Source organism: Balearica regulorum, chromosome 12, assembly GCF_011004875.1.
Source record: "Balearica regulorum gibbericeps isolate bBalReg1 chromosome 12, bBalReg1.pri, whole genome shotgun sequence".
Lineage (NCBI taxonomy): Eukaryota > Metazoa > Chordata > Aves > Gruiformes > Gruidae > Balearica > Balearica regulorum.
In genome coordinates this window covers 15,001,298-15,025,355 of record NC_046195.1, presented here as the reverse complement: position 1 = coordinate 15,025,355, position 24,058 = coordinate 15,001,298, and the positions used below count along the sequence as shown (strand labels likewise).

Sequence of the window (24,058 nt, the reverse complement as noted above, 5' to 3'; positions counted from 1 at the left end):
ACAAAAGGATAGGGAGGACCTTGTGCCCCTGGTTGTAGAGGTGGGAGGGAGTAGGTATGTGTGGTGGGCACCTGGCCTTCAGTATGGAACACCTCCAGGTGGAGTGGTTAAACCTTAACCTTCCTGGGCTTGATCTGGTAGGTTAAAATAACTGGCCTCATCCCTCTGGGCTATGTGAAAGTGGATTACCAAGGTAGATGTGACCAGTTTAGTTTACAATTTCATTTTCTTTTTTATTAGCTTGTACAGCCTTTATCCCCCAAATAACTTTAGGATGTGAAGGGGGGAAAAAAAGTGGTGGTGAACAAGGTGCACCAGGGATCTAGAATATGAAAGCCTTTCCAGAGCATTAAGCATGAGCCCTATAGATGGACATAATAAAGTAGCAGCAATACTAGGATCTGCCAGAAGAATGAGGCTCTTAGTTTAATGAATTAACACAGAGTCTGGGGAATTTGTTCCCTGAGGCTGAATGGGGACAAGTCTCCTTATTCCTTAATCTTTGCCTGCACAGGCTTGATTCTGGTTCTTGATCTCGTGGAATGCATCTTCACCATAGCTACAGGCTGTGGGGAGAATCCTTGGCTTTGAAACCTGTGCAGTCCTCAAAATACCAGAAGCTGCCTTTTTTCAGTGTTTGCAGCTCTTCATGTTAGGAGTACTACTGTACACTGCAGGAACTGGAGGGAAATGTAGTAGCTTTAACTTCAAATGTCTTGTAATAACTTAAAAGATTTGCTTGGAAAATCAGTTGTGAAGAAATGTGCATATTCCTGTCTTCCATTATTCCCCTGCCCTGGCATAAACATGGTAGGTATAGTCTGGCTAGACAAAGATAAGAAAGTTTTGGGGTGTTTTAATTCTATATTCCAGCATGGCTTACTACAAGAAAACATAGCTTTCTTTTGCTCTGGTAGGGGGCTTGCAGGTTGTGGCTTGGGAGGTCGTGCTAAATCTGCTGTAGTTCTCAGGGTATGCTAATGTTTGTGGTAGGAGCACTTGAGTAGCTGAAACTGCTCCCAGCATTCTTTGGTTGCTCGGTAAATGATAGTGTGTTTCCTCAGTAACAGCAAACCCTGCTAAGAGTAAAGCTATAACCTACCCATGACCCTGCATAGCAAAGGAGTGCTGGTATCTGGCAGAGCTCACAGAAGTATGGGTGACTAATTCTGTTTTAATAACAGATAAGCTATGAAGTGCTATTCTGCTTTGAGAATAGGTAAAGACTTCAACTCAGATGCCACTTGCAGCTACAACTAGCATTTATTTCTGCAGTTCCTGCCAATGAAGTTAAAACAATAATAGTGTCCATACTGGAAACACCTGCACAAATTATTTCCTCTGCAGAGCTATATGCACAATAGACAACACTCTGTTCAGCAACAGGTTTTAGTCCTTTCCTTGGTAGTTCCATTAGGTAAATTACATTCAACTTAGGCAAAGCAATGCTAAAATCCTCTTGTCAGTGTTGCAGATCTTGATTGATGGCTCTTAAATGCTCTGATCAAAACAGCTAATTGCATTGTGCAAAATGAGACTGCAGATATGTTTTCTGATACTACTGAACTCCATCAAAGTGGAAGTCATTTCCTGGAAAAGGTTAAGCCATGGCAGGGAAGGCCTGGAGATTTGTTTACATAGCCTCTAGGCTGCCATAAGATGTTACAGTGTATTAATTAGATCTTTCAGCTCTCCATTAACAGCTTTGACTGTTCTGCACTGTGATTTTTTTTTTTTTAGGGCACAGGAAACCTTCATGCAGTGGGATCAATGTAGAAGATTTTATAACTTCCTCATGGCAGACAACATGAAGAAAATCATCCTTTCTCACAGGTACTGCAGTACATAGTTACACTGATAGTATTGATTGGGCCAATTGCTATATTGGATTTGTCTTCTCAGTACTTTAAAATGGGATTCCTGAAAGATTACACACCAGTTCCTTGCTTGGTGATCCTCTTCTCTTCATCTAATCTCATTCATATACTGTAAAATATACAAATAATCTTTGGTGATCTTGTTAGAAGAAAGCAGGCTTTATTGTCTTTTTGCCTTCCGAGGAAACTTGCTTAATGAATACACAAGATGCACACAGCAAAACAATGCAATTAGACTTCAAAGTGTAGTATTCTGCATCTGTTTCACTTCTAGCCAAAGAATTCCTTATTCAAGGAGCCTCTTGTTCTGCCACCTACCTGAGGTAGGACTAATCTTCAAGATCTGCTGACTGGGGTTGCTGTTTGTCAAATAAGCAAATAGTCAAGCTGTAGCTCTGGCTTCTAGCTGTTCCTCTAGAAAGAGTGAGTAGCTAGCAAAATACTTAGTGTTACTCTTCCTGGAGTATAAGTGTACTTGTAGGATCCATGTTCTGTTGTTGTGATCCACGGCTCTCGCACAGCAAAAGAATGTGTGTGTTAAACAGGTGACATGCTCAATGTTGTTTCCTTCATCAAAAGTTTTCTGGGTACTTCTTTCTAGGGTAATAAATGTGTAATTACCTCATCTGTGTATATTTGAAGTTGCCTGACTTGAGGGAAAAGGAGGGGAATATCTAAGACCCATTCCAACTAAGAGCATGTGTTGCTTGCAAATTTTTAGTTCATTGTTTACACTCTTCTGCAGTATGAAACCCTTGTAGAAGGAATTAGGACAGCTGACATGAGGGATGATCCACATAATTCATTCCAGATTGACAAATATTTAGACAACTTGACCAAATTTAACATGTGAAGTTAGGTAAGCCCCCATTAAAAAGTAGTTAAATTCATAACCCAGAAAAAGCCAGTGCTGGCTTTAAGGCAAGTCTGTTAAGTAAACTTTTTTCCATAACCACTTGTGCTCTAAGGCAGCTCCCCCAAATCAAACCTAGCCTCTCTACTACTCTGCCCTGCAGCTGCCTCTGAAAGGGAATAAAAACTACTTTCCAACTTGCAGCTTTTGTTCTATTTGTTAGGGGAGCAGTTTGTTCTGGTAAAGAAACACCTCCTCCCCTGAGGGCAATAACTAATTATGAAAAGTGTCCATAGTAAATAGCTTTCTGCTAAGGTAATTTCTGCTGTGTGAGCTAACCTAATATCTGTGCTGGGAAGCTTTAGGACCAGATGGTGAAGGAGTTGCTATGCCCAGGGCCACTAGTGCTCTCGCCCGAGCCACCCACAGGTTTGGTCTGAAGCCAAAGGACCCTCCCTCTAACATGCAGCCTCTGTTCCAAGTACCCTTAGTGCTGTCTGTTCCAGGAAGATTCTTTTCAGAGGCCACTGATGCAGTTTTTCAGTATAACAGGAAAACATTTTATTTTTTTTTATGATGAGGCTGCTAGGATTTCTGTTTGTCTTGCTGCAAAGGGAAGTGGACAAATAAGCTGTGCTTGTTCCCAAGAAAACCTCATGTAGCCCACTTCTAGTCTTATCTTGTCAGAATTGGTAAACACAGCTGTCCTTGAACAGGTCATGGCTGTGCTGCCCTTATTATGTTATTTGGATGTTTTTCTTGATGTTACTCTTTCAGGCAAGTTCTTTTTGGAGATAACAACATGAAGAAGCCACAAAGCTTGTCAGATGCTGATCTGAGCAAACTCTATACAGCAACATCCCTTATGCAGATTGATGATAACGTTATGAGGTATGAAGGGCGATTCTCTGATCCTCTGTAGAACTCTGAAAGTACATTCTCTGTCAAGTGTTGCTCTTGCATGCCCCTTCCTGTGCCTGTAGGAATCTGCTGAAATACAGTGGTGACAACCTCAAATTCTTCCTTGCCTTCACATTGAATAAAACTTAGCAGAAAAAAAAAATACTATTGACAGTCACAGCTTCTGTAAAATCATCCAGGAGGCATTTATTTATCAGTAATGTCTGAACCTGCAGCCTTCCCTAATGTAGGAAGAGGCCAGCTCTGCCTGCAAACTCTAGCAAAACAGAGTGCAGAATGTGGAAAGCAGCTCAGAACTGCTCATGAATGTCCTTAGCCCTGCTCAAATTCTGGAAAAAATCTTCTCACCAAAAAACTACTGCCTTCTCAATAAACATTAGGGTTGGTAGAGACAATAAACCTTTTACTTGTCATACTAACACCTAAATTAAGCTCTCTGCTTTATGAAGCAGTAGTCTGTTACTGCCTGTGTCCTTGAAAACTACATAGCACTTTCTTCAGTGGCAGCGTTCATACTGTGGCATGTTCTGTATCAGGCATTGACATCTTTCCAAAATGAAGCTGTAAACTGTCAGCTATACAGCTGTAACACTTCTGGCAGATTGGGAGTATTGCTGCCGGCTTTTAAAAAGCGATTCCTAGGGAAATCTCCCTACTTGTCCCTCATCCCTGAGGCCTTTCTAGTTTGGGCCAACAGGTATGTTGTCTCTTATGTCAGTAAAAAAAAAAAAGGCACTTGAGTATAAGTTTACTGAATTCTTAGTTTGGAATGGAGTGCTAAGGAATTGGCAAAGAACTGGAATCACAATGAATTCTGCATGGCTTGTAGGGAGGCCCTTTTGTCCCATATGTTTGAGGTTCATAAACTGCAGTGGTTCTGTATTTGAAAAGGCTTTCAGGTAATGAACAAGATCATAACTTTATCTTCTATATGTACATTTACTTAAGGGGAGTGGGATATTTCAAAAGAAATGCCCTGCAGGCTGCTAGACTTCAACTTGCATGTTTAATTTGCCCATGCTGTCACGATGTTTGAGTAAGCACAGAAAGCATAAAAACATGTGCTGTCCAAGGTGAGTTTTGCAGAGACACTGGTTAGGAAAAAAACGTTGTCCGTGAAAATCGAGGCATCGCTCTTATCTTTGTATAGATGTCCCCACTTGAAGGGTCACGTGGGTACTAGAAGCAGATGATTGCAATGACAGTCTTCTCTCTTTCAGGAAGTTCCATGGCTACAGTTCCCTGAAGGAATACTATGAAGAAGAAAGCTGCCTGCATTACTTGCACAGAGTAAGATCTTGCAATAGAGACTGCTCTTGTACCTTCATTTTCCTACTGGAGAGAAAATGCTCCACGGTTTCTGTTGTTGATATCTAGACACAGCTGTCTTAGCTGGGATTTTCAGAAATAGTCAGGCACAGTCTATTGGAGTGGGATTTCAGTTCTTGCTACCTTTAATACTGGAGCTAAATGCTCTGGACTCTTAAGAGCTTATAACTGACAGGTAGTAGCACCCAAGTGATCTAAATAAAGCCATGCATTCAGCTGAACGGCTCTGAGTGTACAAGGATAAGGTGGGCAATGGGCGGGTGGCATAGATCCTGCAGTTTCAAGGAAGAAAGGCTTGCTAGATACTGTGGAAGAGACTCAGGACACTATCTGGCAGGCAGATGCTTAGCAGACCAAAGTTTTGCAGAAGTGGAACTGGAAGATTAATTCTTCCTTGATTTACTGAGCCAGAGGATGGAGACATTCCAAGGGAGTTTCCTGGACTTTAACCAAGGTGTCCATAACAGGGCTGGCACTAGCTGCCTGATGTGCAAAGCAATGCAGAGGAAAAAAGGGTGTAGCTATTTGAATTCTGAGAATGGGGAAGATGTGTGACTCAATCTGTATTTGCTCTGATGCACCCCTGCCCCTTTCATACAGTTGAGTTGGGGCGGGGGCGGGGGGGGGGGGGGGAATGCTGCAGTACTTCCATTGGTAAGAAGTCATGAGTCTTAATTTACAGCTCCAGGTACCAGGCAACTCTGAAATAAGATGTCTTAATTGAGTTAAGCTAAGATGCTTTTACAGTTGATAGGCTGAAATTCAAAAACCAACCCGTTATTGTTTTATTTTTCTGCCATGTTTCTTGATGCAGATCTATGTTCCTCTTCTGTTGGTTAATGCTGCTGATGACCCTCTTGTGCATGAGAGTCTTCTATCAATTCCAAGAGCTCTTTCAGGTATGTTGAAGCAGTCTCCTCCAGCTGTGCATATTTGTGTGCCTGCAGCTTCCTTATCACATCATGATCCATGATTTCAAAGCAGCTTGACTTGCCTCCTTACATCTGTAATCCTGTGGGAGGTATACTAAGCCTCTTTAAATCACCAGTTGCTAGAACTAACAAGGCTAACCTCAAGCAGGAAGAACTTGAGCCCTTTCAGGCACCTTCTGCTGTGTTGGCTTGTGTTGATAGCCAGTAGGTTACATTCTTGAATCAAAAAATGCTTCCTCCTGTTTTCATTCCTCACTGAGATTTAGTAGAAAGCTGGGTTGTTATAGTGATAGTCTTGATCAAGTCGGGGTGGGGTGGGGGCATACGCATGACTCTGGTACTGAACTAGATCTCTCCCTTGAAAGGAGTTCTGTGAGCTGTCTATCTTCAGCCAAGAAAAAAGGCAAATTACCTTCAGAAGCTCAGAACGTGGGAGCTGGTGGCTGCTTCATCACACAAATAGCGGGTGCACAGGGAGGGAGGCAGGGCTCACTTCTTTTCCTGGTTGAAATCTGTGAGCTGAGAATTTATCCACAGCTGCTTCTAGAAAGAAGCAAGCACAGGGATTTTATCACCATACATGGAACAAGGTGGCTGATGTACTGTGTCATGGTTTAACCCCAGCTGGTAACTAAGCACCATGCAGCTACTTGCTCACCCCTCCTTCCCCAAGGGGATGAGGAGGAGAATGGAAAAAAACAAACCTCACGAGCTGAGATAAAGAGAGTTTCATAGGATAACAAAGGAAGACAATAATAATAACACTTGTACATAACTTGTTTTGTTATTACAATTGCTCACCACATGCAGAAGGGGAGAAAAAAAGCAGAGAAAAAAAGACCCCTGATGCCCAGTATATTTCTGAGCAGCAAATCTGCCTCCCCAGTTACATACGGAGCATGATGTGCTATGGTAGGGAATATCCCTCTGGCTAGTCTGGGCCAGCTGTCCTGGCTGTGCTCTCCCAGCTTCTTGTGCACCTGGCAGTGCTTGACACACTGAAAGGTCCTTGACTTAGTGTAGACACTATAAGTACCTAGCAACAACTAAAAACATCAGTGTGTTATCAATGTCACTCTCATACTAGATCCAAAACACAGCACTATTGCAGCTACTGGAAAGACAATTAATGCTATCTCAGCTGAACCCAGGACAACTGTCAGAGCTGGCACAGCTCAACATGATGTTAACAGTCCTAGCTCCAGTGTACATGAGTTAAAGATGTTAATTTGTCAAAGAATGAGCATTCTTATGGCAATACCTGTATTGCCCTAAGGGCCCAGCCAGCAACATTTCTTGGGCAGCCTTCTTGTACTGCCTGGGACTGGTTCCTGCAGATTGTTCTGTAAAGCAGTAAGGTTATGTGTTTTGGACTTCAAAGTATCTGTGGCCTTTGTCAGTGTGCTTCTGCTGCTTCCTACACATGACTGCTCCTTTGGTTCAGATGCTATGCCAGGGATAGAGTTGATTGTCTCAACTTAAGATGGTCTTGTTCTCAGCTCCAAGATGATAACCTTCTGGAAATTTGTGCCTCCTTTTGTTTTACAGAGAAAAGAGAAAACGTCATGCATGTGCTGCCCCTTCATGGAGGCCACCTGGGATTTTTTGAGGGGTCTGTACTATTTCCAGAACCCCTTACCTGGATGGATAAGCTTGTGGTACAGTATGCCAATGCCATCTGCCAGTGGGAGAAGACAAAATCTCACTGCTCAGACACAGAGCAGGCTGTATCTGGCCAGGAGTAATTGACCCAAAGACTCTGGATCATGTCAGTATATCTCACTCTTTGGGAACATCTTGTTTCCTCACCTGCTGCTTCAGGTTTCCATTCTCCTTGATATCCTGTGGCTGGGGTTTGATCACAATGTTTTCTTCCGAAGTGGAGTTAAAGCAGAGGTTTAATATCTGGTCAGAGCATCTTTGCATATATAGTCACTTGAGTTTGTAATTTACTGGTTTGCTTGAAGAGTTAAGTTGCTGACTGTGACTTTTTACAGGGTTATTGAGCTAAAGTCTGCTTGCTTTAATATAGCAGAAGTTTCAAATGTCAAAATCCCTTCACCTGCTGGTCAAAAACTTGATCTGCAACACTTGTTTAGATGTAGATGACTCTCTTTTCCTCTGTCCTTGTCCTGGAAAACCCTGTACCAAGCCACAAGACAGTGAATGGTTCAGTCAGCCACTAAAATGTGGCTTGGAAAAACAGATGTTTGACTGCAAGTAGAGTTCCAGCCTTGCACCGTCTCAAGGGAGCCTTTTACTTCCTAGGAATGCACTTACACAAGTCAATCAGTTTAAAAATACTGAACTTTTCCATGCTTCAGCTATCTGTGGATTGGGGTGTCTTTTTTTTTTTATGCTGGGACTCCAGGTAGAGAAAAGCTGCAGGCTGGTAATACTAGTTAGTGTTTTTATGTAGACATGTTCTTGCACCAAGACCAGATCAGTCACCTTCTCTTCATCTCTGCCTCTTTTTATACGTAGTCATCTTTTAGTAGTGAATTTCTTGTTTAACCCAGGGCTTTTTAAAGCTGGCTCTGGCTTCCAAATGGAAATCAATGATTAAGAGTCTGTAGGATCTTTCTGTGAGCTCAATCTGTTTAAGAATATTGCGTAGACAATTATGTACTCTTAGGGATTAACTTGTCAGTGGGATGAGGGAAAGGTATCTACTTAGGTTTACTTTCCTTATATTAGGGTAAATAATACCAAATTTCCTCCCCTTAGCTTTCAAAGCATCAAATGTTTTTCAGACACAAGACTTGCCTTATGTTTGTTGGGGAACTGGTTGTCTCTAGCCCTGTACAACTAAAATTATGTCTTTGCATGGCAAACTACATCCATATCTATGTAAATACTGTAGGATTACTGGCTCCAGTAAGACATTGGGCTCTTCCTCATTTGAATTCCTTTTCCACACACAGACATCCTCTTCTAGTTTTAATGTGTGAAGTGTAAAAGCAGTTTGCAGGAAAGATGCCTACTCACTTGTGCTTTTCCCTCAAGTGGCCGTAATGGTCTGTGCCAAGATTGTTATTAAAGACTCTAGTCTATCCCCTGGAAGGAAAGTTGTCTCATGACAATCTGGAGACTGAAATTTTGTGGTCAGAATCTTTTTTTTTTACTGTTTGTTCTACTGATATTGTAGTCTCATTAGTCCATTCTTACAACTTCTTTATCACAGTGGCAGTGAAGTTCTTTTCCTGTCACACTTCCCACATCAATTAGCACTTTATTGCTTCAGCCTTGGTCTGTGTTCCAGGCACTTTAGTTTATAGCTTAAGGGTGAAACAAGCTGCAAGACTTCAGTCTGGTAATATAGGGGAGCAAGCCTTCTGGACTGCCCTGTCCCTGAACTTCAGTAGGTTGGAGAGATGGGTTTTTGTTTTAATAAAGCAATAATTACTATTGTAGCAAAGGTGCATTATATCAGGAAATTCCTTTAATTTGCCTTAGGCCAGACACCTTGGCCTGTTAGAATGAACTGTGGATATCTGCATGTTCTCCTTGTTAATAAATCCAAGTTTCCTTTTTTTATCAAAGATGTGACTAAGTAAAGCTATAGCAAGACTTGGCCATGCTTGTGGCTGTTCCTTAAGAACTACTTTAGGGCATCAGTTAGCAAGGATATTCTTAGCTGATGGATATCTCGTCTTTATGTTGTTATCCTCTTATTCATACTGCATCCATATATCACTAAAATATGTCATAAAAGACATTTCAGATTTTAAGTAGCTGTTCATGTAATATTAATTGGATATGACTTAAATATCTTTTTGCTTCAACAGAAGTGGAGTGTAAGCAATGCTTGTACACATCAAATAGATACAGTATAAATTTAGGTGTGTAGGGGAATATGGTTATCATCTCCAGTGGGCTCAACTTTAGAAGTATTTCAAGTTTCATAGTATATTATAGCTGTAGCTTACACAGGTCATGGCTGTCTGCCTTGAAAAAACAAAACTGCCCTTCCTGTGCTTCATGTGTCCTTCCTCAATCCAGCTTTACTGTGCTGAGTATCAACTTCAGACAGCTCTCAAGGAACAGAAGTTGTCCTTAGTACCAATACTGCTGTTGAAGTGAAGAAACCATCGTATGACCAACATGTGGATATCTATGAAAGAAACGTCAGTGTGCATCTGACCTCCTTGGAGAGAAAAATGTCTGCCTTCCTCAGCTTGAGAGCTTTATCAAAAGCAGGGGCTCTCTGCCCAGCTCCCCTAGTGGCTGAAGCTCTGCTCCCTTCCCAGGACCCCAGGCTGGTGGAACAGTTCAGTTGTTGACTGGCCCAGAACATGAAAGTCAGGAGAGTGAGAACTGGTTCAGCACTGTCTGGGAAGGTTAATGCTGAGGCAAAGCAAGTATTTTGCCTTTCCTTCTTGGCCAAGCCATGCCAGTCCCTCTGAAAGCGGAGCTTTGTCCTGGGAAGCTTTTTCTTGGGGGAAAAAAACTTTCTTCCTTCTGTTCTATAAAGATCATTCTTGACAGACCAGGCTTTAGAACAGCTTTTTTTTTTTTCTGAGGTATCAACAAGCTACCTTATCAAATGTACCTTCATTTCAAACTGATTTCACTACAGCAGATGGCCAGTCAATCAATGACCAGTTTTTAAGCATGTCTCCTAAAATAAGGTGAGAAACTGGGCAATTCTCAAAGCAGCAGGAGCTGTAGCTTTGTCTAATAAAACAGATTTTGCTTTAAAGTTGGAGGGTCTTTTCGAGGAATACTCCTTCCTGTCCTGCAACCTTAAGCCTTCATACTTCAGAAGTGCCAATGCTGTGGACTTTCTGAAATTCTCAACTACAGAAGTAATATGAGTCTGTCTTGCTCCTTTTTTTGCACTTGCATCTACAGCTGTTCAAAACACTTGTGACTTGACCAACTAATTCTAGCCTGTTTAGGGAAGAAGAGCTTTTGTCATGGCTTCTTTGTGCAAGGCTTCTGAAGCCTGAGGTTCAGTTTACTAAACCTGTAGGTAGGAGCAGGGGAAAAAAAACCTCTTCTCCCCATCCCACCCAATTTTCTGCTTTCAAAGCAAGGCTCATGGTGTCAGACTTGCAGCAGTAACTTAGAGATCTTGGAAGTGGGAGAGTAGAAAGTTAAGCTGCAGTACATGTCATCTGAAGGGAATCGTGTATCAAATCCTGCATCAAATCCTGCTGCTGACAGTAACTGGCAACTGATACCTTGTGCCAGTGCCCCAGGATGCATGGGACTTTGTCCAATCCTAATCTGAAATACTCTTCTCTCCCAAAATAAGGCAGTATCAGTCTTGTGATGTGGGCAGATGGTTTTCATTTGCCCAGTGAACTCAACCTTAAATGCAATCTGAATTTTTTAAGTCTTAGAGATGAAGTAATCTTTTTCATCCCTTCTCAAGGCACGTGAGGTTGTTGAAGTATGCACTTGTAGATCATTATAGGATAGTCTGATAGTGCAGTTCAAGATTACAGCATGATGAATCTGTCATCTGCTGTGTTTAGTTTCAAACTGGGATTAGAGAAAGCATTAGCAGAGTTCTTCCACAGGTAGTCTCACCTGGTATATACACCTCCTTCCTGTCACTGGATGTAAGTAGCACTTGAACATAAACCTGAAAGACACTCTCAATCAGCAAGTTTCAGAACTATTACTGTTTGATGGTTAGGCTGGTCCAGCCATCATCTTTGGCAGAGTCTGGAGGGATCTGAAGCTTGTAGGTGAGCAGCTGGGACTTGCTTTTACTGAACACAGGGAACTTGCAGCTTCTGCCAGCATTTTTAATGGTCTCTGTGCTAGCTTCTAAATGGAAGGTGTTTTCAAATGGGCCTGACAGTGTTGTAGTCACACTGTAAAGACAGACACTTGAATATCCCTGCAGTCTTTTCCTGAGTTTTTTCCTGCAGTTCCTGTTTATGAAGATACATGTTACAAAGACAGGGCATTAAGCAAAGAACTACTATCTTCAGTACTGAATTTAGCCAAGTTACCTTTGTGTCATCTGTCCTGGGTCTGTCAGAAGTTCCTAGACCACAGCCCTTTGACACATGGTGCCTTGCCCTTTTTCTCCTCCCTTGACATCAGCATATCTAGAGACTTCAGTAACAGCTCTGTCAGAGCTTTTGGGGCTTTGCTTTTTAGCAAATGTATTTTCAGACACTAGGTAGTGACTTCTCTGGCAACGTACATTGTACAGGTGTGCTGACTTAAAGGACCTTTGTGGGCAGCCTATAACTAGCTACAATAGATTTTAAGGCTTAATATATATAAGCAGTGGATCTTTTTCAGCTCTCTGCTCCTCTAGCAGTAGGGATTGGGTCATAGGAGGAGGGTTTGCTTTCCTTAATATGCGAGTTGTTACCTTACAATCCCAAAGTTGTTATGTCTATTAACTCTTCAGTAGCATAGCTGGAAGCAAATTGCTGATGTGACTACATCTCAAGAGAAGGAGCAGAGTAGCAACTTCAGGATTTAATTGCCAAACAGTTTAGTCACCTGGGTTGCTTCCAAGTTTTTCTAGAAATACTATGTCTGTCCAGAGCTTACTGAAATTCTTCACAGCCTTTTTCCAGGAGACCAGAAAAGGCCCTAGCCTTGTGCTGCATGTATATGTCATTTGTTGTGAAGAGCATCTTGTTTCTGGCTTGTTGTGCTCCATGTGTCCTTACTCCTTTGCTGGGTCTGTTGGTTGGGTAGGTCCTGGAGCCACAGTGACTCAAAGCAGCATCTTCTTCATGGCTTCTAGGTGAAAACCAAATGGCTTTTCTTGGTGTGAGGACTTTTGAGTTTTCTGAGCCACGCTGGCCCAAGGAAGGGGTCTTCCTTTTATCACTGGGAGTGCGTGTTACACTGACCAGGACTTTCTCAGCTGTTGGGGGAGCCTAGGCGTAACTGCCATCAATGAGTCAAAACAGTTGCCAGCTTTCCATGCTGTGGTGGAAGGGTTTCTAGGGTTGTCCTGAACTGTTGCATTCTGAACATCTGTAATCTTGAGTTTGCTGGTTAATCCAATGGACACAAACTGCAATCCAGGGCAGCATTTATCAGGTTGGATTTGCTAGTATTGAACATCCTTTTCCAAGTCTCTCGGACACTCTCCAAAAGCTCCAGCCCTGCACCTGCTAAAGGCCATGTCTTTCCTTCTCACCCAACAGTCTTACCTAACCCTGGTGGTTTTAATGCCAGTAAGGAGCCTGATCCCACAAGGTGGCTCTACACAAAGCCTTCTTGCTTCTGTCTGAATGACAAGCTCACACTGTCTGCCTCTGCTCATGCAAGAGTTCTGATTAGATACAGAACTTTCTTCTAGGATCTCTGCTATAGCTCTGCTGAGATGCTGACCCTTCTGATGGCTCCTGCTAATTGTGAAGCTTTTAAAAAAAAAAAAAAAGCCAAACAAAACCCACTTGTACTTGATATAACCAAACCACCAAACCCTACTGCTTAGCCCAAGTCAGCAGCTTTCCAATGGAGCATGTTTTCTCATTGTGTTACTTGACAGCTTGACCATAATTCCCAGTGACAGATCACTGGATGTTCTTATTGAAAGCATAACCTCTTTCTCTGAAAATCCCAAGCTGAAGAGGTATAAATATTTTCAAATTGGCAAAATAATTCTCTGGAACTATCTCTAAATGCTGCCCTGAAAAAGCTTGTATACTGAGATACCTTCCCTGCTGCCATGTTCGGAGTCAGATTCTCTGGAGCTGACAGCTGCAGGGGAGATGATTTGCAACTAGCAATGCAATTTTTCTATATCTGCTGATGTTTACCTTTAAAATTATATATATAAATATATATAACAGTGTCTTTGATTTTTTTCTTTAATTTTTGTTCTTCTGCGTGGTATAAAATGGAGGTCACTGCAAAACAATGTAATTTTGTTATCTTTGATTCAGTGGGATTTCATTATTTAAAAATAAAGGACTTATTGAAGTCAGTGCTACATGTAGTGACTGTGTGCAATGTTATTGGGTAGTGCAGTCCAGCTGTCACTCCTGACAGGCATGGCCACCACGCTTTCTTACTCCCTTCCTCTGTAGCAAGGAGAAGATTGTCTGATGTGGGAATATATTGGGCCAACAAGGTAATATTGATTAAAATGCAAGTGGGTATCTAAACATCTTCCCTCAGTTACATTGGATTAGCTAAAGGAGGAACAAGAGCAATCCTTTAGCCCTAGCCCTTACATTAAATTCACATGCAAGATGTTCGTTTCCATGCACTAGTGCTGTCTAAAACAAGGCTGCCTTGGTGGAAGGCTGTCCTTATCTCCCTGGGGTATGCACCAAGGCAGGAGTTGGCTTGCTGTTCCTGCCCTTCCAGACAGGTCAACTTTTGTCAGTAACTCCTGTTTCCTGTTGCCCACTAGTTGGTTATTCTAGTAGTAAATGCAAGGGCCCTAATTGTTGTAGGAAATGTGACTGTGAACCCCTCCTATGAGGGAGAAACCTCAAGCTTGTACTCCTCCCATACTTCTGGGGTGAGGATGACAGGAGTGGTAACAGTGTTGGGGGTGTCTTCTCCACTTCTCCACCTTTCCTTTTTTGCAGCTTCTGTGCCTACCTCTCAAAGACCTGGCTCTGCTGAAAGCTGAAGTGTCAAGTTTATAAATGGGAAGACTGGACAGGAGGCCAATGTAACAACACCATGTGGATGGTGTGCCAGCCTCTGCTACCACTGTCATCTCTGGCTGGAGCTGCCTTCTTCCTTTGTTGTGTTCCAGAGAGCAGAACAAGGACAGAGCTGCTACAGAAAGCCTTCAGGGAGAAGTCAGTCTAAACAATTCCTGCTTATATAGGAGCATCTCCAACACTTGCCCCAGTTCTCACGTGTGCTGGGGCTGGGCAGGGTGTCTAGCAGGCTCGTGAGCTAAGGAGCATGTGGCTTTCTCAGTGGCTGGCAGCTCAGCCTTCCCTGACCCAAGGAGCTGGCTGGGGGATACTTTATCTTCTCCCCACTTTCTCCCTTGCAGCATGTGACACAAGCCTTAGTGATACTCAAGCCTTTCCCAGTTATTTTTTGTCTTCTGGCCAAGAGAGGTCCCTGATGCCTGCCTTGTGGAGAATAGAGACGGCATCAGGTTAAAAAGCTGAATGCCTGGCTATTTTTGCTAGTGGGTAAGAGCAGATTCTGACAGTCCTGTGTCAGCCCCTAGGTTCTCCTGGGATCACTAGGTCCTGTGCAGGCTGGAGGAATCCTCTGGAGTCAGACCTACAGCTGTGCCAGGACTAAGACCTGAAGCAGGACGTGGGGCTTAGCTGTGGTCCTTCCTGCAGCGTGTGGAAGGACTCTCCTCTGGGACAACAGCTTCCCCGGAGCATGTGTCAAAGCTTTTGGCTCGTGCATTTCTGCAGAAATCGTCATATGATATTTTTTCCTACTGGAGCGCAAGTGGATTTCCTGATCTTTCAGCTGCTGGCAGAACCACACAACAGCATCTCTGGCCGGGAGACTGACATCTAAAGGGTTAACCACTTCTTTGAGCCCAGGGTATAGAAAAGCCCTGCCAAAAGCAGGATCATGGTCCCTGCTCTCTTTGCTATGCTGTTCTCTATCTCCCCATCAAAGTGAGCTACCGGCTGACAATTTGACCCAGCAGTGGTGAGCAGCCACAGGCTTGGGGTTGTTTTTTGTCTTTTTCTGTTTTTACAAGTGAGCTGTAGTTGCTCTGTCTCCCAAGCAAGCTATGCTGTTGTTTGCACTGGCATGATCATTGTAGGGTTGTTTCCTTGGGATGGCTCCAGATACTTCCCAGCCCTGTGAAGAGCCCTGCAAGTAGTAAGGAGCCAAACGCAGCAGAGAAGTGCCTTTTGCTCTCCCTCTGGGCTCTTGCACAAGGTTGGCTAAGCCGTGCACAGACCAGCCATGCTGGTCTGTGGAGAAAACAGATTTAACCCCAGTTGCCTCTGCCCAGACAGGCCCCATCCTCCCTGCAGCTTCGGAGCCGACGTCCTGTTTGGTTTGAGCCTGAGCCAGTGCCCTGATGAATGCGGCTCTTGTCAGCACCCTCCACCTCGCCCAGCTCCAGGTGGGGCTCTGGTCCTCTGGCTGATGAAAGGCGCCCGTGTGTCGCTGCAGAGCTGGGAGGGAGGGGGGACGGGGCACCATGCTGTGGGACCAGGTTGACAGAGAAGAAGGTAAGCTGGGCAGAGACCAGTGCCTTGCTCCTCTCTGAGCCCTGCTGCTCACCAATGGAGAAGACAGTCTGGAAACGAGTATCTGATCAGCTCCTTGGTGGAGATGCCTGGTTCATGACCCAGAACAGACCGCCTTCCCTGAGACACAGCTACTTCTGCCTGCCTCCTCCCCACCCCGGGGTCCTGCTGTCTCCACATTAGCAAGGGCTAATTAGTACTAGCATCAGGCAGAGCTCAATTGCCAGCCGAGGACCCTCCTCTGCCTTCTGTGGTGGCTTTTGGTGGGACTTCCCTGACTGAGCTCCATCTCATGGTGCAGTACTAGGAGAAAGAGCTGTGCTGAGGCTTTTAAAGGATTTAGGAGGGTATATTCTGCTTGTCTTTCACTGTCCTGTGGTTTAAATCCATATCCTACTCTTAGTGGCTCCTGCAGCCTCTGTTCCTCCTGCCTGCGCAGGAATTAGGCAGAGCCAGCTCCACCTGGGCCCCCATTTGGGTTCTTCTTTGCATCTTTTGGGCTGTTTTCTCTTTCTTGATTGGAGCAGATGGCTAACAATTGGGGGTCCTTGCTCAGGCAGGGCTGGGTCTCATTCTGGGATGCATGGAGGGTGGAGACAGCTGGTTCCTTGGCCCCTGTGCCAAAGAGCAGTCAGTGATGGGGGGACAGGGGTCTCCTACCAAGCGCTGACACTCCTGGCTTCCTTAGAACCAGCAGCGCAGCCAGCGCCTGTGCCCAAAAAGCTGCACCCCTCTTCCTTGCCACATGCCACAAGGGACCCTGGAGCTCTGCTGTTAAACACTTTATTTCTCCCTCGCTGTAGCCCACCCTTCCCAGAGCAAATGCTCTCCTTGTCCTCCCACTGCAGCTCCAGGGCATGCTGCAGGAGAGGGCTGGTGGCCTCTGTTCTCTGCTGGCTCTGGGAGGGACAGAGCTGCTGAGCAGCCTGCTGCCAGGTTTGGGGAGGGGAGGGACAGGCGTGGAGCAACGTGACCAGAGTGCCTCATCATGAGCAGTCATTCAACCAAAGCTACAGTAAGGAGATGGTTGGGGTTAGAGGGCCACCTCTGATCCTATTTTACAGGGGAGGGGGAGCGGATCCCAGTTTAGAGAGCCGTGTCTTCAGCCTCAATGCGGGGCCCAAAGAGTTTCTCTGCAGTTGCTTTGCCGTCATACTTGGGCAGGTTGCCACCAAAGTCTGCTGGCAAGATGTCAGCGTCAATCTCCTGGTAGAAGGACTCCAGCTCCTCCCCGTGCACAAAGACCTGCAGGGAGATGGGAGTGAACTTCAGTAGAGGACTGGAGCAACTCTTCCCAACCACTCTGTTTCACCCAGAGATATGCCTCTGCCTCTGGGTCCCTTTCCCGCACTCACCCTCTCCAGCAGTTTGCTCTTCAGGAATGGTTTGACCACGTTGTAGGTGGTGGTGAAGTACCAAGGCTGGTGGATGAAGTGGACGGCCTTGAACCGTGCTGGGAAGGAGTCCTAGAATCCCAAACCCAGACACAGCTGGTTACAGATGGTGCTGCCCATGCAGAGCTGGGCGGGCAGCTATGGATACCCTGGCAGTGCCGCAGCTCCCCTTGCCCAATCTCCCCTTCCCTCTTTGATGGCTCCTTTTTTGTTCTGACCCAGAGGATCAGCTGTCCTAGCCCTTGGAGCACCAGGGAAGCTAAAGAGCCTCCCAGATGGCTCATTGCTCCCACTCCATGAGAAGGACTGCATTTCTGGTGTCCTCCTTGCCTGGGGAGTGCCAAGCATCTTTGGCCTCTGGTCCAAGAGCAGAAATCCCTAAGTGCCTGTGAGTCTCTGTCCAGCTTGGACCAGGCTGGGCTGAGAGGATGGTCCGGAAAAGCCTCCAGACCATGCTGTAGGATGCTGCAAGGAGTGGTGGTACTGCTTCTACTCAGGCTTTTGAGAGGGCAGGGAGCTGGGGCTGGAAAAATAGGATCCATCTTGCAGGATTAAGCCAATTAGCTGGCAAGGGAAGGAGCATGTGATGGGGAAGAGCCTCTCCACGATGCTTTCTTCTGGTGTCGGTGTGGTGGAAATTGCAAACCCTGCTAGCCCTGCCTTCCCTGAGCTCTCTGCTTCCCCAGGATCCACTCTGCCTCTGCTGGGTGCAGACTTTTCCACCTCACCTGCAGCATGTCCACCATCTTCTTGAGCTCAGAAGGTTTGATCCCTGATGCCTGCTGCATGGTGAAGCCCTTGAAGTTCTCAATGATGCAGAACCCATTGATCTGGGTCTCTTCATTTTCCAGCAGCTTCTCCAAGATAACACAATAGGCACGAAGGATCTGATGGAGAGGAGAGGCAGCAGGTCTGGTATTAGGTCTCACCTCCCATAGACCCCAGAAGGTTCCCAGGAAGAGTCCCATAGAGAGTTAGCCAGGGTCTGCCTGACTCTAGCCTGCTTGTCACAGCCAGCCCCAGGACTTCAGAGCAGGGAGGGCGTTTCGGGGGATGCTGAACAACCACCATGATCTACTTTCAAGGCAGGTGCATCTCAGACCTGGATCAGTGATCTCTTGCCACCAAATTCAGAGCTGAGCAGAAAACAGAGCTGGGAGAATTTGTGAGTTACATGCCTGGAGAGCTCTTTGCCAAAAAGCCCTTTCCATACTCTGTGCCTCGGTTTCTTTGTCTGCCCTGTGGGTCCCTCCTTCCTAAAGCACCTTGATTTAATGGCATGGTGCCTTTCTTCACCCTGTGTAACCTGGGCTGGGGGAGGCTGGGGGATCCTGAATTTGGCCAGGATCCTGCACCACATCAGGGGGAAGGAAGGGGAACCCTTTGGGATGGACCATGCTCTCCTAGGATCCCTGGAAGGATAAATTCAAAGGGCTACAGATTTGCTTCAACTTGGACAGCTGGAGGCTGTGTGTGGACATATGCATGTGTGTGTAAGGGATGCTGCGCTCAGTGCTGAGCGGGACGAGCCCAGGGGCGGGACTGCTCTGCTCTGGGAGTGACGGCTGGGCTGCGCTGACCTCATCAAAGGTGATCTCCTCGTAATCCCAGTTCTCGATGTTGAAGAGCATCACCACCCGGCCATACTTGTCTCTGCTGGCCAGGATGCCGGGGTAGCCGGCTTCAATGGTGCTGCGCACAGCCTCGGGGGTCAGGTTGTCGAAGAGCTCAGGGTACTGCTGGCGGAAGTTCACGTAGCCTGGAGAGAGGCAGAAATCAGGGAGGACAACGGCTGCTCACCCAGCCTTGGGAAGCCAGGGCAGCACTGGGGGAGCCGCCAGTGGCCAGGCTGGCGATGGGGAGACGCCATTCCCTATCCCGAGAGCTGTGGACCAACTGTGCCCAGGGTACACGCAGGTCTAGTCTCTTCCATCGCACTCAGTGTTATTGTCCCCATGGCAGGGGGTGCCCACGCCTGCCTTCTCTGCAACACCTCATTGAGCAGATAAAGTAATTTTTTCCCTCATTTTTCTTCTCCCCTTCCCTCCTATTTGGGTGACATTCCCCAGCTCCCCTCCCTTGGCACCCTGTGGGCATGAAATAAGGAATCTCATCCTGGGAAAATGCAAGCGAACAAAACAGCTCGTCTGCGAGCCAGTGCAGATAATTACATCTCATTATCCCCCAAGCCGACACAAAGAAGAGCAGAGCCGGAGCCAGGCAGGTCCTCACAGGCGGTCGCCCCCCGGGCTGCCCTCCTACTCCCCTTCCATCCCTATGGGTCACTCCCAGTGCAAAGAGGGGGTGCCACAAGCCCCCCAACCTGCCCCCAGCCCTCGAGAGGTCCCAGGGCATGGTGCACAGAAGTATTAGGGTGGGTGCAGGACTGGCTCCTTACAGGGCTATGGAGGGGCACGTACAGGGTGCATACAGGGCACGTATAGAGCATGGGGGTCTCAAGGGGTTGCAGCCCAAACCAGATGGGTTTGCTGCACAAATGAAACAGCCTGCCACCACAAAACAGATGTTTTTTCCATTTTGTCCGGTAAATTAGCAAGGACTGGGAATGTCCTCGCTTTGTGGGATGTCTGGCACCACCCTCATTTATTTCCTTCTCCATCCCAACCCTTTCCCCTGTATCCCGAACCCCTAGCCTTGCCTTTTTCTATTTATCCTCTCTCCTCATCTCCTTCCCATGCCAGGGTCCTGCTCTGCTGGCACAGCCCAGACCAAGGGGCTGGGAGGCTCCGGCATGGGGCCAGGAGCTGCCAGGGGGACAGTTACCCCTGTCCTTTCCTGGCGTCACAGCCCAGGACCCCTTCCCACCTTTCAGCAGGTCATAGGCCCTGTGGACGTCAAACTTGCGGGCACGGATGAAGCGGAGGAAGAAGGAGTCGTCCTTCCCCTGCACCTTCTCAGCCACCGCCTTGCACACCTCCTCGCCGCCTGCCCGCTCCTGCACCAGCTCCCGCAGTGCCTTCACCGCCACCTCCCTCTGCTCCTCCGTCTCGTTCAGCTCATCCTTTGCCTGGGGGGGAGCAAAGAGGGGGCCCAGCTCAGTGATGCTCCCCATGCACCCCAAACCAGCCCAGGGGTCATTTAGGCACCCAAAAGCTGGAGGGATGCAGTGATGCTCCTTGCAGCATCCTAGCATGGGGAGGGCAGGGTCACCCAGGTCCCCCCATCTGCAATCCTTTGGTGTAAGCACATCCCACCCCCCAAGGCGAGAGCCCCTTGAGGGTCTCCTCTGGCCATCGAGTAGAAGCAAGTGCCCCAGGCTGTGCCTGCCCCCTACTCCCCGCGGCCGCCCTCACCTTCTGCAGGGTGTGTGGGGGGATCTTCTCACACCTCCCAAAGACGGGGCCATGGTCCTTGGTGGTGAGGCGCTCCAGCTTGGTGCGCAGGGCCTGCTCCTCCTCTGAGACGATGCGGAAGGTGCCCGTCTGGGGGCAAGGAGAGGATGTGGGGTCTTCCCAGCCAGTCCCCCCGCTCACTGCCCCACTGTGGGTCCCCTGGGATGGGGGGCTATGGGGAACGGCAGAGCTTCCATGCCTGCACCCAAGGGGGTGCAACGGGATGGGGATGGGCTGAGTGGCACCCAGGCTCCCCACCATGGGCTGAGAGCAGGCAGGGGGGTGAGGGATGCATGGGGTACACCCCATCCCAGTGCTGCAGGAGGGGATGCTCAGAGCCCTGGGGACAGTGTGGGGGCAGTACTCACAACCGCAGACATGTCGTCCTCTGTCCTCTGTCAGCCGCAGGACACTGGGAGAGGGAAGGAGGAATCAGCAGTGGTGGGGATCCCGACAGCCTCCGCAGCCCCACCGTGCCCCATCCCCTGCCCGTCTTGCTCAGGCAGAGACACCCCAGCCCTCCTCAGCTCCATTACATACTGCCCATGTCTCTGCCTGCCGGGGGGCTGAGCGGCTTTCAGAAACTCCAGGGGTTTGCAAAAGCAGCTTAAAAATGTGGGTGTTGATCATCTGACACCTTCATCCTTTTTTTCCAGGTCTGCCTTTCCACTGGTGGTTGGGGGCTTCTCATGGGGACCTCAAACCCCATGAGCTCACCCAGTGCCATTTCATCTCAGACCGCCTTCATATGGGCAGAGGCAAGACCCCAGCTTCGGCCGGGTGGGCAGCCGGTTCATGCTTTTATTGTCTTTTATTTCTACTACCCCATTATCCCCAAGGTGTATACAAACCCTCGAGCCCTGCTGCTCTGGCCCAGAGCATGTCACCAGCTGCAAGGTTGGACCACAAGCCTCAGCATTTTTCTGATGCTGTCTGGGTGAAACATCTTGTTCCCATGCATGAGGAGGAGGAAGTCTGCCTTCATCCTCCCTCCAGTGCCCAACCTTGCCCCTGCCAGGCTGTCGCACCGGCTCGAGCCCAGGCTGTGCGAGGAATGCTTGACTCCAGTTCAACCACTTCCCAGGGACATCCTTTTCCCCGCCAGCTCCCAGGGAAGGGATGGGCATCCCCTTTTTCCAGGAACTGAAAGTAATCCCAGCCTTGGAGGTGCCAGGTTAAGGGAGACCTGGATTACAGTCTCTGATGCAAAGTTATTTTGGGTGGAAAAAGTCCCAGGTACTCACCAGGGAAAGGAAAAGCTGAACTGTCCTCAGAGTGTCAGTGCACGGGGCAGAGATGGACACACGGACGGCAAGACCGGAGTGGAGCAGGAAGAAAGCTGGGCAAAAGCTTTGTAGAGTCACCGGGTTGGGATTAGACCGTCACAAGGCATCAACTCACTGCAGCTTTGTAATTAAATCAGCACAACCCAGGCAAGAAACCCCATTAAAACATTACAAAAGGCAGCTGAGAAGAGGGAAGGAGGGAGCCAGGGCTCCACTGGCCGGCCGTAGCGTGCGTGGAGGGGCGGGCTGGGATGCCGGACCCGATTAACGAAGTATAAAAGCTTCTCATTGTGTAACTCGCTCATTAGCGCGGGGCAGGGGCAGAGGAGGCGATGGGCAGCCTGCCACCCCAGCCTGATCCCCCGGGGCGAGTGGGACAGGTCTCTTCCCCAGCTTCTGCCCTGAAAAGCCTGGCAAGGTCCTGCTGTGAATTTGGCCGCGTGGGCAGGGTCCGGCTGCGGGGATGGGTACATGGCAGAGGATGCTCCTGGGCCTGGTCCTGCCTCGGGCTCTCCAACTCCTCCCTGATGAGGCCACCCAAACCAGCATCCACATGGGGCCCCTTTCAGCCTTAAAAAAAAAAAAAAAAAACCAAAACGTGGGCAGATGGCTTCTTTTTATGAAGCCCTCAAGTGACGGTTGCCTGCTTGGAGCTTTGGGAACTGGAACCAAGTCCACCCTTGGGGTGATGCCACAGACCCGTGAGGGAGGGGAGCCCTGGGATGCGGCAGGGATCGCGCTGAGCCCGCGTGTGGATGCAGCGGGACAAGGCTTTTCAGGGCATCCACATCCCAAAGCCGTGTGGGGCAGGGGAGCCCTTGCAGTCTTAACTCTTTTTGGGCCCAGCGTTGCGGGAGCTGGGTGAGGACACGGTAAGGATGGGGCTGTGCACGGCTCTTTCCCCAAGCCCAGGAGAGGAGCTCGGCCAGGCCCTTACCGTGATGGGGATTTTGGGGAGGTGGCGGGGCTGGGCTAAGCACCGGAGCAGGACTGAAGGGGCTTACACAAGGCATGTTTTGTAATGCCACCAGGATTTACGGATTTGGTTTCCATGGGGCTGCCCTACAAACGGAGCTGAGACCCTGCTGCAAGGGAGGGAGGAGGAGGAAGGCACGAGACTCCAGATGAAGGGTAGAGGCGAGCAGGGAGGGAAAACTCCGACCTGTGCCAAGACCCAAGGCAATGCTGCTGTGGCTGGAGCACCACGCGCTGCTCTTCACAGGAGATGCACGACCTCACCATCCCCTTCCCACTCCAGCCCTGATGCAAGGTTCGGCTCCCTCCTAGTTTGTTGGACCTTTGTCTGCAGCCCAGTGAGCAAGACAATGGGTGACGGGGGACATCCTCAGCATGGGGGTTCCAAAACAGACCCAACAGCCCTGTATGGGGGTGGCAGAGGGGACTTGTGCTCCCCTGGCCACCTGGGCATCCTGGCCATCATGCTCATCGCAGATCCATATGCAAACTCACGCGCAACTCCTGTCATCACCAAGCAGGTGCTTTGTCCTGGGAAAAGGGGTCTCGGGAGAGGTGGCAGCCCCAAGGGGACCCATCCCAAGGGATTGTGGCTGGAGCCCTGAGAGGATCTCTCAGCCAGGTCTGGTTATCCCCCTGCCCACAGCCACTGGCCCCGGGTGAACCCGCTCCCCCTGCTCAGCAGCGTCAGCTCCCCGCGCGCACGGGGCTTGCGAAAGCTCCCACGCTGTGCTGGCACCGGATCCTCCAGCTAAATCCTGCTGCTTTAAGGCGAGTTAAACTTCCTCGTGCGCCAAGGCCACCCCTCGTGCCCCCTGGAATTAAAGGGTTTACTCGAAGAGATCCTCACCCCACGTGGGTGGCACTCGCAGGGGCCGGGCGCTGCTTCTGCGGGGTGGCCCTGAATGGGCACTTTGTGCCAAGCGACTCAGTCCCCCCCGGCTGCCCGCCCTACGTCCCTGCACCCCACACCACTCTGCACCCCATGCTGCCTGCACCCCA

At 48.2% G+C, this 24,058-nt stretch overlaps 2 protein-coding genes across 6 annotated transcripts in view; one reads left to right on the top strand and one right to left on the bottom strand.

Annotated features, from left to right (window-relative positions):
* The window catches only part of ABHD2 (abhydrolase domain containing 2, acylglycerol lipase), a 41,891-nt gene extending 28,055 nt beyond the window's left edge, over nt 1-13,836 (top strand). For all 5 annotated transcript variants that reach the window (XM_075764601.1, XM_075764604.1, XM_075764602.1 and 2 more), the window contains 5 exons: nt 1,741-1,833; nt 3,508-3,621; nt 4,872-4,941; nt 5,795-5,879; nt 7,461-13,836. In XM_075764601.1, the coding sequence (XP_075620716.1) occupies nt 1,741-1,833; nt 3,508-3,621; nt 4,872-4,941; nt 5,795-5,879; nt 7,461-7,657 (559 nt within the window). In that variant the 3' untranslated portion in view covers nt 7,658-13,836. The remainder of the gene's footprint in view (nt 1-1,740; nt 1,834-3,507; nt 3,622-4,871; nt 4,942-5,794; nt 5,880-7,460) is intronic.
* A 3,298-nt stretch (nt 13,837-17,134) lies between these two features.
* On the bottom strand, nt 17,135-21,175 carry RLBP1 (retinaldehyde binding protein 1). The gene is made up of 7 exons (XM_010299856.2): nt 21,164-21,175; nt 20,757-20,885; nt 20,269-20,470; nt 19,023-19,201; nt 18,171-18,329; nt 17,404-17,514; nt 17,135-17,293 (listed from the first exon to the last, which is right to left on the bottom strand). The coding sequence occupies exons 1-7, from the start codon at nt 21,173-21,175 to the stop codon at nt 17,135-17,137; spliced, it is 951 nt and encodes a 316-aa protein (XP_010298158.1).
* Between the last annotated feature and the right edge of the window lie 2,883 nt (nt 21,176-24,058).